Raw genomic sequence first — 14,266 nt, forward strand, 5'->3', positions numbered from 1 at the left:
AGATTTAGATGGGGAATATAAGTGAGATTACTGATCTCTGTATAGCTTCCTTGCTGTCTTTAAAATGTGAAGATACTTTTATGTCCAATTCTGAGTAAAATAGTCATTTTGAAGATTGTGTGTGTGTCAGTTCAGTAAAATTAATTATACAAGACCTCTGAAGCAGAGAGACTGTAACTCAAATTGAGTTTAGATTTTATTCTTTCAAGAGCACAGATCACTCTATTACAACATTTCTCTTTGTTCTGCATTGGGTTGGGGGCAGGGGACAGCTTTGATGGTATTAAGTATTTCCAGACTTACGGTAGATGACATAGCTGGTATGATAAAGAAGTGTAGCCTGAAAATTGATAGCCTGTGCCTGATATAGGTCAAAGGTGACTTTTATGTTCTTGAAAAATGCATAAAGAGCTGATATATTGCTTAGTCCTCTGTATCATAAGGCCCTAGTCTTAGTGTATTTTCTTATATGTATTTTATTTTTACTGCCTCTGGTTTTTTTTTTGTTTTTGTTTTTGTTTTTTTTTACTATTTTATAACTCTTCAATAAGAAAATGATGGAGTATGTAATTACATTATCCAAAGACTATGTGAATGCCTCATTTTACTGTGTATATTGGGGAACATCTACCCATCAATGCATCACGGTAAAAACTGGCACTTTAACTTAAAATTTCCAGGATCTAAGTGAAATATACTTCCTTACTTCAGCTATGGAATTTTTATATAATCCTCATAGTGAACAGGTTTAATTTAAGCTCACTCTTTAATCCTATCTTACATTTTATTTTAGATGATAGGGCAGATTAATAGTTTGAAATGCTAACAAGTTCCCATTGATTTCATTTTTAAGATCCCATTGTGGGTATTAGGGAGGAAGAATTCCTAAGTGGTACTGGTTTTAAAATGCTTCCTTTTTTTTTTTTTCCTGGTTTTTATTTTTAAATTTTCAAGTTGGTTTCGTGTATTTAAGGATGGTCGAGGTACTTTAACAATAAGACTGAATAGTTTCTAGCAAAAAACAGATTAATAAGAGAAAAGGCTTTCCATATTTTATTAAGATTTTATGATCGTATTATATTATAGGAAATATAACAGGCTTGGACATCTATATGCAGAAAAGAAAAGCCAAGATGTTAACCCTATTTTCCCCACTATTCAAAAAGAGAGGGGGTGAATGATCTGTATCATATGTAGCCTTTGTGTAGTTGTATTCTGTAACTACTGTAAAATATTAATATGTGTTTATCATAAATAGGAAACTGAAAGCCATTTTGAATATCAGTTTTTTGAGATTTAAAAAATAGGAATAATGGGTTTCTGAGCTTCCTTATGTATAAAGAACTTGGCCTGCATTCAGTTTTCTCATTGATATGACTAAATTGTGTCCTTTATGCAGAAAGGTAGAAAGTCTTAGAGGTAAAGGAAGTAAAGTTTTGGGAGGAGAGGATTCCTGTTTTCTTCACCTTGAGGATTCTGGAGTTTCGGCCTTCCTCTGATCTGATCAGCCTCCATTTTCTAGGCCTTGAACTGAAGATGCTACAGAGTGTTCCAGGTATAAAAATTGCAGCAAGTACAGACATGATGCTCTTTTAATTGTATGAGGGGATTATTTTAATCTTATCAGAGACAACACAGAAATCCAAGTTTTGAAACTCAGGCTTAGAAATACATTTTTACTATTGAGCTTCTCTGGATGGAATCTGGGAGAGAAGAGACAGAAACTAACATGATTATAAGGGCTACTCTGTGTCAGGAGCTATACTGAGGGCTTTATGTTGACCCCATTTAACTCTCACAACCACTCAGTCATTTAGTTGTTATTGTCATTCTTTTATAAATAAGGAAAACGAGGTTCAAGAAAGTTAAGTAACTTGCTCAAGCCCCACCCAGTTAGTAAGTGCTGAGGTCAGAATTGAACCCAGATCTCTCTCCCAAAAGCAGGTTTTTCCAAGGGCAAGTTAACTAGCCTCCATAGCAAAGGGCCAGACTTCATTTATCCTTACTACAATTTGTATCAAAATATACTACACTGGAAAGAAAATGTAACTGCGGAAAACATGATGCCATTCTTATAAATACTTAATGTATTTTGCATATATGATGAGACTAACAGTTTTATGAATGCAAATTGATTTGGTCACTCAAGCAGATTTTTATTGTTTCTGTTTAAGATGAAGAGCTTTAAACTAGATTTGTTTAAAAACTCAGGAAATCAGACTAGCATGGTCTCCTCTTCTAATAGAACTCACAGTACTGAAAATTGGTTTAGCCATGGTTTTGGCACCTGCCTGCCCACGTAGTTTGTATTTTCATAAGAATTAGAGTAGGAAGTAGCTAAAATTTCATTGTGAATACTTCTAAACCTTATGTTGCAAATAAACATTATCTGTTAATATAAAAGCACAGAAACCAACGTGAAAGTATATAGAGCTAAATTTTGGTTCCATTGGGGATTTATCACTAATTAACGCGAGAGAGGAAAGTACAAGTGAATTAATTCAAATTTCCAACTTGTCTGTGGGCCCAGTAGAGTTAAACCTAACATTTGTATGATGAGGAAAACATGAATTAATTTAAGAATTCTGTGAAGATGCAATGCCAAAGACAAAGAATGACAAGGACTTTAACTTAAATCTACTTTGATTTTTCTCCCCTTTACCGAAACTGAGACTATATTCTAGATATAAATCCAAGGATTTTTTTTTTCCCCTTAATTTGTGGGCTCAAATACCAGTGAGTTTAAAAACTACAGCCGTTGCCAGGAGAGTATGTCGTCACTGGTCAGCTTTATTAATGTTTTAGAAAGAAATTTATATCCCTTTCCATTAGTTCATGAATTTGTTGAAGAAAGAGATCAGGTTCTGTATTGTTGGATCTAAATTTCTTTAAAATGTGGGGAGCTAAGGAGTGCCATTCGTTGATTTGTTCTAGCATACAAGTTTCAAGCCCAGCCCCTTAAAAATTCCGTAGTTTATCTCTCAGGAAAAACTGTAGTCATTATGACAATGATAGCAGTTACAATAAAGAGCTGGTGAAAAATGCCCAGTGATCTTAAGATTAATAAAAATGTGCTTGACTTCCTGAGACATTTTTCTCACAATTGAAAACCAGTAACATCCAACTGTGCTTGTTAGACAGCAAAACTAATAATTGATTTTAAGCTCCTTTTTACTGAAAATGGGAATTTTGTTAGAGAGGAAATTTTATTTCATTTCACCCCTGAACGTGTCTCTGGGAATTTTTGGGAAAAGACATTGATCCTTTTATTTATGAAACTGTTGAAAATAAAAACATGTATTTTTATCCCCTAAACATGTCTCTGGGAGTTCTTGGGAAAAGACATTGATACTTTTATTTATGAAACTGTTGAAAATAGAAACATGTATTTTTATCCCTTTTACAGAAATTCCAGTTGTGTTTAGCAGACTAATTAGGTAAAAAGAATCCTCGACAGAGATGGTTTGTGTGTCCTTGAGTTAGTCCTTGTACTTCAGACATTTTGCGTTATGATGCCTTTGGTTTTGGTTCTTATGGTATTTGGTACTGAAACTATTTTCATTCTCAGGCTTGGAATTACCACAAAAACTCCAGTAATAGATTGGACTTTCTGGCAAAATGGCAAAACTTCTATTTTTATGTAATAATAAAATACTGAAAGCATTGAAATACTTATCAAATCTTTTGTCTAAGTATTCTTAGATACTAGAAAATTCTTAAACAGCGGTTTCATAGATTTATTTAAAATTTTTAATGTCTTTCTTTGGGGTTATAGTTCTTTTAATTAATTTTGATTAGAGAAGGAACAAAGAAATTGGAAGACCTAAATTTCAGAAACTTTAAAATGTTGTCATTTAGGTTAAAGATGCTTTGTATTTGAGTTTATACATTAGATCAGTATTCGCAGAGAATAATAGATCCAAGATAATCAGAAAAATCAATAGGAAATTGTTTTTAGGAAATTTCTTGAACTTCCTCTAACACCTACCTAGCACCCTTATCTGAATCAGTATAATTCTTTTTTTTTTTAAGTTTTTATTTATTTATTTGACACAGAGAGACAGCCAGCGAGAGAGGGAACACAAGCAGAGGGAGTGGGAGAGGAAGAACAGGCTTCCAGCAGAGGAGCCTGATGTGGGGCTTGATCTCAGAATGCCGGGATCACGCCCTGAGCCGAAGGCAGACGCTTAACAACTGCACCACCCAGGCGCCCCTGAATCAGTATAATTCTTAAAGCCAATTTTTTCCTCTTTTTTTAACAGCCTCTTTTTACTAAATTCAGGGGCCCCAAAATTTAGAAATAGAAACTGTTGTTTGTATTATTGTGTGAGGAACTTAAGTTAATCAGCAATAACTAAAAAATAAAATAGTAATTACCTAGTTTTTCTTAATTTTTAAGTGTTGACCCTTAAACATGCATATCTTAAAAATTGTTGGCCCAGAAGTTTAATTACAGTTCTTAAAGATAGGATTTGACTTAGGTTGTGATTTTCTTTTTTTCCAGTGACCCAGACTCTTTTTCCCAGGCTTTTAGGTACTCAGGTATATCTTGTGAAATTTTTATTGTTTAATACGAAGTATAGTTATATAAAAATCAGGTAAATTAAGTGGATGTTTCTGACTATATTACTACACTTTTATTTTGAAATTATGATGGTAGAGTAAATTAGCCAAATGTTTTGTTTTGTTATTTTGGTAAGTTGATAAAGACTGTGCTAAATGATTTTTCTTATTATTTTAAACTTTTCACATATTGGAGGTCCATATTAGCATGTATTAAAGTGTTTAATGGTACTTATTGGGATTTAAAGAAAACTGCTATTCAAATCATCTTGACAATAGAGCTAATAGAAGCCTAAACATAATGAAATCTTGATAGTAATTACTATGTTAGAGCATGTTCAGAAAAATGGATAAGCTCCTCCATCTTTCTTTTTTCCAAGTCAGGTGAAGATGTTCCTAAATTGTTTGAAAACGACCGATTTTGGTTTTCATAAGCCTTGGACCTTATGAGACTCCAAAAATATTTCTTTGAAAATGATTTATGCAATTCCAAACTGAGTAAGGAAAAATGATCTACACCTGTGGTGTTCAGTATAGTAACCGCTAGTCACATATGACTTCATTAAAGTTAACGATTCAGTTCCTCAGCGTACATTCATACTTCAGGTGTTCAGTAGTCACATGTAACCAGTGGCGACTATACTGTACAGCACAGACGTGGAACATACTCAGCATCACAGAAACCTCGATTGGATAGTGCTCATCTAAAGCATTTCTCTCATTCTCTGTGGAAGGGTATCTTAATTAAGATTTATAGCTATTCTCACATACTAAGGAAAATTCCCAACTCATCTCCTCATCATTTGGGACATTTAAAAATATCAGCCACCACACAGGCTATGGATCTATTTTTAAAGGCATGGGGAGTGACATCGTCTTTTAACCCATCACTGGGTGTGACAAGATTTAAAAAAACAAAAGGAAAGAGGAAAACCTGTCTTTTTAGCAAAAGCTACTACTTCTTTGCATCTTTTCTCAATAACTACCAGAAAATCATTATGGCTCCCTGCCTGACAGGGATGTTTCCAGTATTAATCACAGGAAAGATGCATTGAAATCAAGAACACAGTGCACAGCTCCAGCCTTTCGAGCTAAACAGAGGGAAAGATCTGCCCTGAATTTGGAGTTATCCATATGACTAAACTGAATTATCCAAGCAAATAAAAAGGAATGTTTTTGTTAACTTGACTCCAGTTGGTTGAATGAGCTAAAACATCCCAAGGATAATTGTGTAAGCGCTGTAAAGAGTAATTATAAATATTCATCCCTGAAGTGCTCTGTCACACTTAAAAAGTAAGTTTGGGTAGGATGAGATGAAGACGTCAAAGATTTTGATGTGGATTTGTTCTGTTCAGCTAGACTTAACAGGGTGGTATCTTAGATTTTCAGTTAATATTCATTCAGGTTGGAATAAGTGTTTTAGTTCTCTTCACCAGACACTCAAAATTTCTCTCATCACCATTCCTAGAGGATAAAATGTAAGTGCTTCGGAAAGAAGAAAGTCCCATGATAACAATTGTGAGCCTGACATTCCAAAATGGAAGTTAGAATTCTAAAGAAAAGTTCTAAATATCTACCACATTTTAATGCAATATCTTAAATTACTTAGTTGTACCTTTTCCTAAGATTTTATTTTTTTAAGTAATCTGTAGACCCAACATGGGGCTCGAACTCATGACCCCAAGACCAAGAGTCACATGTTCTACTGACTGAGCCAGCGAGGCGCCCCTCTATTTCTCTTTTAAATAATTTGATTCCTGGTAGATTTTAATCATCTTAAAGCATATATATTCCTTTCTCTTAATTTTAAGATTGTTTGTTGTGATACAAAATCATACTTCAGATGTAAACGTATGATTAGATCATTAGCTAGGGAAAAAAAAAAGCTGGCATCTATGTGCAGGTGATCAGATGACATAAGCAGTCTGGTTTTAATTTGTGGCCAGTACTGATTGTAACTAAAAGAGACTTGCTCTTTTTGTGGAGTTGGCTGACTATTTCCCTACATCTGGAGTTAATAAAGCCTTTGAGACCACATCAGTTGCGCTTTGCCGCAAGAACTCTTTGATCTGAAAAATTGAGACTGGCACAACTGCTGCTTCATAACATTGCATCTGTGTTTCTGCAAGCTATGGTTAAGATACCAAAAGTGAAGTTATTTGGCCAGTGTTAGAAATGCCGTTAGATGGGCCTCTTTGAGAACCACGTTTTTCAAAACATTTTTATTAAGATTAAAAACTTTAAGCTTATGTTAGTAAATAAATGACAAACTTTTAATAGCTTAAGGTTTTCACTATTTTCATTTGTAAGATCTATCTTTTAGAAGTCCATTTATTCTTTTTCAAAGTTTGTTTATAAAGGCTAACATTAAAAGCAACTTTACCTCTAAAATGAGCCTGTTTTTTCCGTACAGCTTAAAATTTTTATATACGAATAGGCCAGCCTCTTTTGCTTTGTGTGGTTTATCTTGGTTTTCTTGTTTTCCATGACAGCAATCATTAACCATTATCTGATCAGCATATTCTCCTTTATTTAACTGTGATTTGTAAATCAGTACAGTCAGGTTTATCCTTTATTTGCTTTTATAATTGCAAACATTTAGAATTTTTTCAAGTGTAAGTATATCATGTATGGAATACAGTGAATTGAATGGGAATAAGGATAAATATAAATTGACAAATTATACATTTAAATTGACAAATTATGTAGATTTTTGTGTGTGTGAGATGACACATCAGAACTGGAGTTTTTTTCCAAAAGTTGGAGGCTTACATACTGTTTCAATCTGTAACCTGGATAGAATTAGAGAATTTTGTATTTCATACTTTGAGATCAGTGATGGTGTATATAGTAAATAAGCACTTGTGACAAGAAGCATATGTTCTAATTTTGTCTTCTAAATTTTATCTCATTTGTATTTTCTTGCTGGGTCTTTGGATTTACTTTATTCTTCATTGTAGTTTCAGCCTAGTTTGGAAAAAATCTTTGTATAAAGGGGACAGAGGACATCTAGCTGTGGCTAAGTTTAGATGCTGAAAATCGATTAAAAGAAAAGAGTGCAAAATTCCTTTCCTGAATACTTTTACTGCCCATCAGCCTATATAATACATCCCAGATACATTTGTATATACCCAATTATTTCACTCTATGTATTTAATATGCATAATGGAAAGAAAACACATTTTATCTGCCATATTCCTTTATCTAGGGTCTTTCTAGGTAATTCTCAGGAATCCATCTTGTCTCAAACTTCTCAGGTACCACAGGTGTGTGATTTTTCCCTCTGGGATGTGGGAGGAAACTAACCTAAATGCCAGTCCATTGAAAAGAAACACCTGTGCTAGTATGAAACCGACTAGCAAGAAGAGTAAAAATAGACTTTTTAATCTTTTATTTAGCATGAATTGTATTTATAGGTAGGATTATGTAGACAAAAACTGTAAAAAATAGCATGCAAGAACTGAACAAGGGCAATATTTTGTAGAATAACGGCTCCTACAAGAATGACAGAAAGATGATAGAGATACTGTTAGCTAATACTTAGTGCTTACTGTGCTAAGCATTGTATATGTATTATCTCATCTGACTTTCCCATCAACCCCCTGATGCAAGTACTGTTAGCACCATCTTACCAATGAGGAAATTGAGTCTTGGAAGCTGAGGTAATTTGTCAAGAGTCTTTATAGTTAGTTAATGCCTCAGAGGAAGAATAAATGAATATAAATGATAGTTTATGTAAATAAAATTTTGGCTCGCATTTTAATCTCAACTTTTTTATTAGTGCATAGACACGCTCAGGATAAGATACCAGACTACGTGGAAGGATAGAAAGTAAATGTCTTCCTTCCCAATTCTAAGTCCAGAGGTATAACCACTAAGTTTCTTATGTGTAATTCCAGAAATTTTCTATGCTTATGCCAAAAATATGTGTATGATTTTTTACACATGCTCCCATAATTTTAATAAGGTAGCTACTTTCTTCCACTTGAGTGAACACTTAGGATTTTTATTTTGGAGTGACATTTAATGAATGTACCCTTATCTAACTAAACAAAAGAAATATATTTCCTGCACTGTTCACAATAGGACACCTTTGCATTCTTCCTGACTCTTGGTTTACTTTTGCTTTTACAGAGCTACATCACCTTCACTGTTGTTTGTTTGTTTTCCTTCTTATTTTAGTAATCATCATGAGAATGGTTTTATCATGTTTTGATTATTAAGGTTATTTAGCTGCCCATTTAGTTTTGCAGAGAAATGGCAATGTTGGCCATTTGCCAATTCAAAATGTTCATAGTTTGCTTATCTGAAGCAAAGGTTTACCAAAGGAAATTAATACTGTTCTGACAAATTGAGATTTTTTTTTTTTTTAAGATTTTATTTATTTTATTCTAGAGAGGGAGAGAACACGTGTTCGCATGAGTAGGGGAGGGACAGAGGAAGAAGGAGAGAGAGAATCTCAAGCAAACTCTGCGCTGAGTGCAGATTCTCGCTCTGGGCTTGGTCCCATGATCCTGAGATCATGACCTGAGTGAAACCGGCAGTCAGACCCTCAACTGACTGAGCCACCCAGGCACCCCTAAATAAGATTTTTCTTAAAGCTGTACCAGACTTAAAAGTTTACTTGAAATCAAAAACCTTTAGCAGAATTTGGTTTTAATTTTGCGAACCCTACTAAGTTAAGCAAGTTTCTGAAAACTTGCAATGTGCCTTTTATGGTTATCCTTTAATAATAACAAAGTATAGTAACCTTTAACTCATTTTGATTTTGATAAATCTTGTAACAGTGAAAAAATGAATTTTATGAACCCAAAATTTATTTCATGCTGTGTTCAAAAGACACTTGTTTCCACCACCACATTTTGAATCATGAGCCTATATGGATTTGTGTTTTGTAAGCAAAGTCAACATTTATGACTTTATTCAACCACCTGGTGTAATTGTCACACAAAGATGCATTATGGGGATATTTGCAGTAGTATTTTTCTCTAGTAATCAGCTAAAAACATATATGCAGATAGTAACCAAGTTAGATTATTATATATGTGGATTTAGTCAGTTTCTTTGAATTTGTGGCAGCCCTTTATACATGTTAGCTAGGCCTTTTTAGGCCCTTTATGAAATGTAACACTCATTTTACATAAGTGATATATATGATCGTCATTTACGTTTTAATTAAATTTCCTGTTTAATTTTAAGGTATATGCACCATCCCCAAATTCAGATGATTTCAACCGTGAATCTCCTAGTTATCCATCTCCCAAGCCACCAACCAGTATGTTTGCTAGCACTTTCTTTATGCAAGGTAAGTACTGCCAACTAGTTATCAGTCCTACAGCAGTTATCTATTGTATATTAGCTAATATTGTGAGGAAAAAGATTACCTACACAGGAATTCAGAAGTTATTTATCTACGTATTTTTGGCCAAAATAAATTAAATTTAGGTTTAAAATTTCTAATACTATTTATTGCTGATTGCAATATGGTTGGACTATCCAGCAAATCATTGGAGTATCCCATCTAGTATTGATCAAACTTACAAAGGACTTCAGTTGAGAAAAATGAGTAGAGCTGCTCTTTCTCATTTTAGAATTTAAACAAATGAAAGATATTAACAACTCTAGTTTCCTATTTAAATTACAGACTCCTATCACCCCTAGAATGGTCAATATAAATAGTGAATATCAAAGAACAGAATAAGACTTGTTAAGAGAGAAAAAGTGTTGCATTTCCTTTAATTCATGTCTAGCAAATCATTTTTATTTGGTCTCCTGTGGTTTTGGACTATGGGAAGCATATACTGTGGGAGCAATAAATCACTACATAAATGCTTCCTTGACTTTACACTGGTGAGTAAAGTCATTGCTAACACATTTCATTTGAAGGCTGACTATAATATAGTCATTATCAATTACTTTGGTTTACTATTAGAGAAACTTCTTTATTCCACAGTTTCAGAATGTTTGATATAATGTACATTGCTTGTTATAAAGAATTTTTTGTATGTTTATGGTTATACCATTTAACCAAAATTAAATCCAACCTGTCCCCAAATTTGAGATTTTTATTATCCTCTTTGATATGAATTTAAATTTTCCAATTTTCCAAAATTGGTTCAGTTTTATAACAACCTACCTACTATAGTTTGGATTACTTTTTTTCCCGTCTAACTATAAAGCTTTATTCCCTCTTTTTAAATAGTAATTGAGGGAAGAAAACTAGATAGAAGACTGGGCTGGAAAGGGGAGGGGAAAAGTATCTGGAGGGTATCCTTTTGAATTCTTATAGCATCATCAAAATAAAAAATTTTAGCTAAGGAAAATTTTATATTTCTCTTTTCGTCTTAGATGGGACCCACAATTCTTCTGACCTTTGGAGTTCATCAAATGGGATGAGCCAGCCTGGTTTTGGTGGAATTCTGGGGACCTCCACTTCCCACATGTCTCAGTCCAGTAGTTACGGCAGCCTTCATTCACATGACCGCTTGGTAGGCTGTAACACATGACTAGGGTGCGGCAACACTTTGTCCTCACTTGTGTTTCTCTTTGGATTACAAGTGTGAGGTTTGATTCTGCCAAAACTTCTGACATTTGAAATACTTCTAGGCTCACTGCATTTAGCATGCCTTTTTAAAAAGTAAATGACAATAGTAATGCCCTTCAGCTGCTAACTTGCAATGTTCTTTTTGACCTGTTATAGTAGTTGTCCAGTTATATGTGCCTATTATTCAGAAAATGTATTTAATAGCTCATGTCTCTTTCCCCCTTTCTCTAGAGCTATCCTCCACACTCAGTTTCACCAACAGACATAAACACGAGTCTCCCACCAATGTCTAGCTTCCATCGTGGCAGTACCAGCAGTTCGCCTTATGTTGCTGCCTCACACACTCCTCCCATCAATGGATCAGATAGCATTCTAGGTGAGCTTTTTTGGGTTGGCAAAACTCCCTAAAACCTACTTTGGGGATTTTCAATGAACCCCACATCTTTCAATATATTTTTTAGTATTGACTTTTAAAATGACAGAAAGGAAGAAAAACGGTCTAATTTTCATTAATGTAGAAACTGGTACCGAACCCAACTTTAACTTAGCTTATTAAGTGTAACACATACACAATTGCTGCAATGGGTGAGATAATGGTAGAGAACTCCCTTGAAATCATGGCAGAATGCTTAAAAAAAAGCATACCTGCCTGCTAAAATTCTTGATTTGTTTTCTACCTGAAATATTCAGGAACCAGAGGGACTGCTGCTGGAAGCTCACAGACAGGTGATGCACTTGGAAAGGCTTTGGCATCTGTGAGTATTGATTTTACCTATATAGCTGAATGAATTTTACACTGCTGAACGCAGTGATTCTGTTTTGTGGACAGTACATGTCATAGTTAAAGGGTGTAGTTACAAAACAATCAACTTCATATCTCCATTAGAACTATTCTCGGTGTGTATTGATTCTCGCTGCCCTTAAAATAACTCAGAACACCTTTCCACCCCATTCCCACAGGACCTGGCCTTCTAACTTCAATTTCAATATGTCTTCTATGTAATGGAACAGACGTAGATAGAAAGAAGAGAAATTTGGGGATTTTTAGATCTAAAGCAAAAATTACTGAGATTAATTGTTAAATTTATTTATTAGCTTTAAATACATACTTAGTTATTAGCTTTAAATACATTAGTTATTAAATATTAAATATTATTAAATACATTAGTTATTAGCTTTAAATACATACTTAGCCCATTTAAGTAAGTCAAATGGAACCAAGAAAGTCAACTCAGTTATTCTTCTGGTCCAAAGAAGAAAGTGCCTTCATAAGAAATTTTTCTAAGGCAGAAAGTATTTTACATATTTTTTAAAAGGAAAAAATAATCATCTGTAACTGATACATTCAAGAAATAGGAGAGTCTTCCCCCAAAAAAAGCCAGTTTCATTGAAGAACTCATGCTAACATGAGTAAAACTGATTTGAAGGAATCCCATAGTATTTTCTTGAGCAGCTAATTTAGATCACATTTGGATGTTAATGACAAAGCTATGATTGTTTTAGTAGCTGATCCTTAAAACATTAAAACTGAAATCCCTTCTCTCAGAATTCTTTTGGGAGAGCATTTACCAGTAATTCACAAAGACTCCAAATCTAATTGTTTAAAAGAGGTACTTCTTGCTTTGTATTTTCTGAATTTTCTCCTTAGGCTTTTCCTTTCTTTTCTTTTTTTCCCCCTTGAATGGTATGCCTCTCAGAATTCCCACAGAGTTGTAGTACATTTTCTATAAAGTGCAGTTAACTCTATCAGACACATTTACTGCTATTCCTGGGGAAGGCAGACCACTTAGTGTGTGAGTAGAGGAAGCAGCCATTGAACATTTAAGGAGATAAACCTCTTTGTATATAGTTTCTGTACATAAACCTCTCTCTGCGTCCCAGTACAAGTTTCTTGAGAAATAAAGCCAAGGCAAGCTCATCTACCACATAGTGGAGTACCCCACAAAAAAGTAGAGCTCAGTAAATGTTTGTTGAATTCAGCCTCACATTATATGATAAAAATAGTGAAGATAAGAACAAAGCCCACAAAAATATCAGTTGTAATTTGAATGTTTACTAGGTACCGGGTATTATACTAAGCATTTACGTGCTTTGTTTCATTTAATCCTAAAGAAAACCATGTGAGGTTGGCATTATTATCCTCACATTACAGATGAGGAACTAAAGTTTAAAAGGTTAAGTAACTTCAGCTCAGAAAGATTAAGTAGTTTGTCCTAGGGATCACCAAGCTCGGAAGGGTAAAGCCCGTATATATTAGGTAAGAACCTGGATCCAACTATCTTCACTACTATTTCTCCAGAAAGAGAAATGCTACAGTGACTGTGGTTTTACACGGTGTTGATGAGGATTAAAGGAAGTGGTCCTATCTTTTCTGGGCTTATTCCCATCTAATGAAGACTACCTGCTTAGAAGTAAAATTATTCTATAGTATTAAATCTGGGTGCCTCCCAGGAATTTGATTGGCTTGCCGTATTTTCTGTTGATTCTGAAAGAATCCAGTAGCAGATATTTCGCATGTAGGAGGACAAATAACGTTGAACTTTCAATTCTAGTCAACTTTAAAAAATACAAACTGCATTTTGGAGGCTTTTTTCTCAAAGCTCTTTTATTTTATGCAAGGAAAACTTCTGTAAAGGAACCTTGTCAGGTAGGCAGGCAAGAATTTGTGATGTTCTCAGTGGTTGTCCTTCAAGCTCCCTTTCAGTTACCCTTCTTGTAGTTGACTATTTTCCCGTATTATGAGCAGCATACTCGCCAAACTAGTTGGCATTAGGGGGGGGGAAATCCAAATTCTCCATGAGTGGAAGCCAGGGAAGAATGTTTAATCTAGTTAGTGGGTGGGCTTTGGTTGTCATGGAAACACAGCTCTGTCATCCTATGTTGTTACTAGGCAGGAGCAGCCAGGTCATTCCATAAATCATTTCTGTCATAGCTGATGGTGATGCATTCCATCTGCTCCATCACTGCATGCCATAGTCTGCACACTTGAAATCCCTTCCTTCAACCCATCTGCTGCCCCCTCCCCACCAGACACCTCCCCAAAACACATTCTTTCTCTAACTTCCGTTACAGACTCACATTCACTTTAGTGCTCACAGAATGTACTGAAAAACAAAAACATTACATGGGGAGTAGGAAGGATTAGAAGACATGAGGAGA

At 34.5% G+C, this 14,266-nt stretch overlaps 1 protein-coding gene across 11 annotated transcripts in view; it reads left to right on the top strand.

Annotated features, from left to right (window-relative positions):
- Window positions 1-14,266, top strand: part of TCF12 (transcription factor 12) — a 352,252-nt gene that overhangs the window by 296,261 nt on the left and 41,725 nt on the right. For 10 of the 11 annotated variants that reach the window (XM_045788738.2, XM_045788541.2, XM_045789061.2 and 7 more), the window contains 4 exons: window positions 9,763-9,868; window positions 10,912-11,051; window positions 11,339-11,483; window positions 11,798-11,862. In XM_045788738.2, the coding sequence (XP_045644694.1) occupies window positions 9,763-9,868; window positions 10,912-11,051; window positions 11,339-11,483; window positions 11,798-11,862 (456 nt within the window). Of the gene's footprint in view, window positions 1-1,399; window positions 1,556-9,762; window positions 9,869-10,911; window positions 11,052-11,338; window positions 11,484-11,797; window positions 11,863-14,266 lie in introns of all 11 variants that reach the window. The other variant, XM_087859199.1, reaches the window with a different exon arrangement.

Source organism: Ursus americanus, chromosome 36 (genome assembly GCF_024610735.1).
Source record: "Ursus americanus isolate L20-20 chromosome 36, mUrsAme1.1.p, whole genome shotgun sequence".
In the NCBI taxonomy this organism is placed as follows: domain Eukaryota; kingdom Metazoa; phylum Chordata; class Mammalia; order Carnivora; family Ursidae; genus Ursus; species Ursus americanus.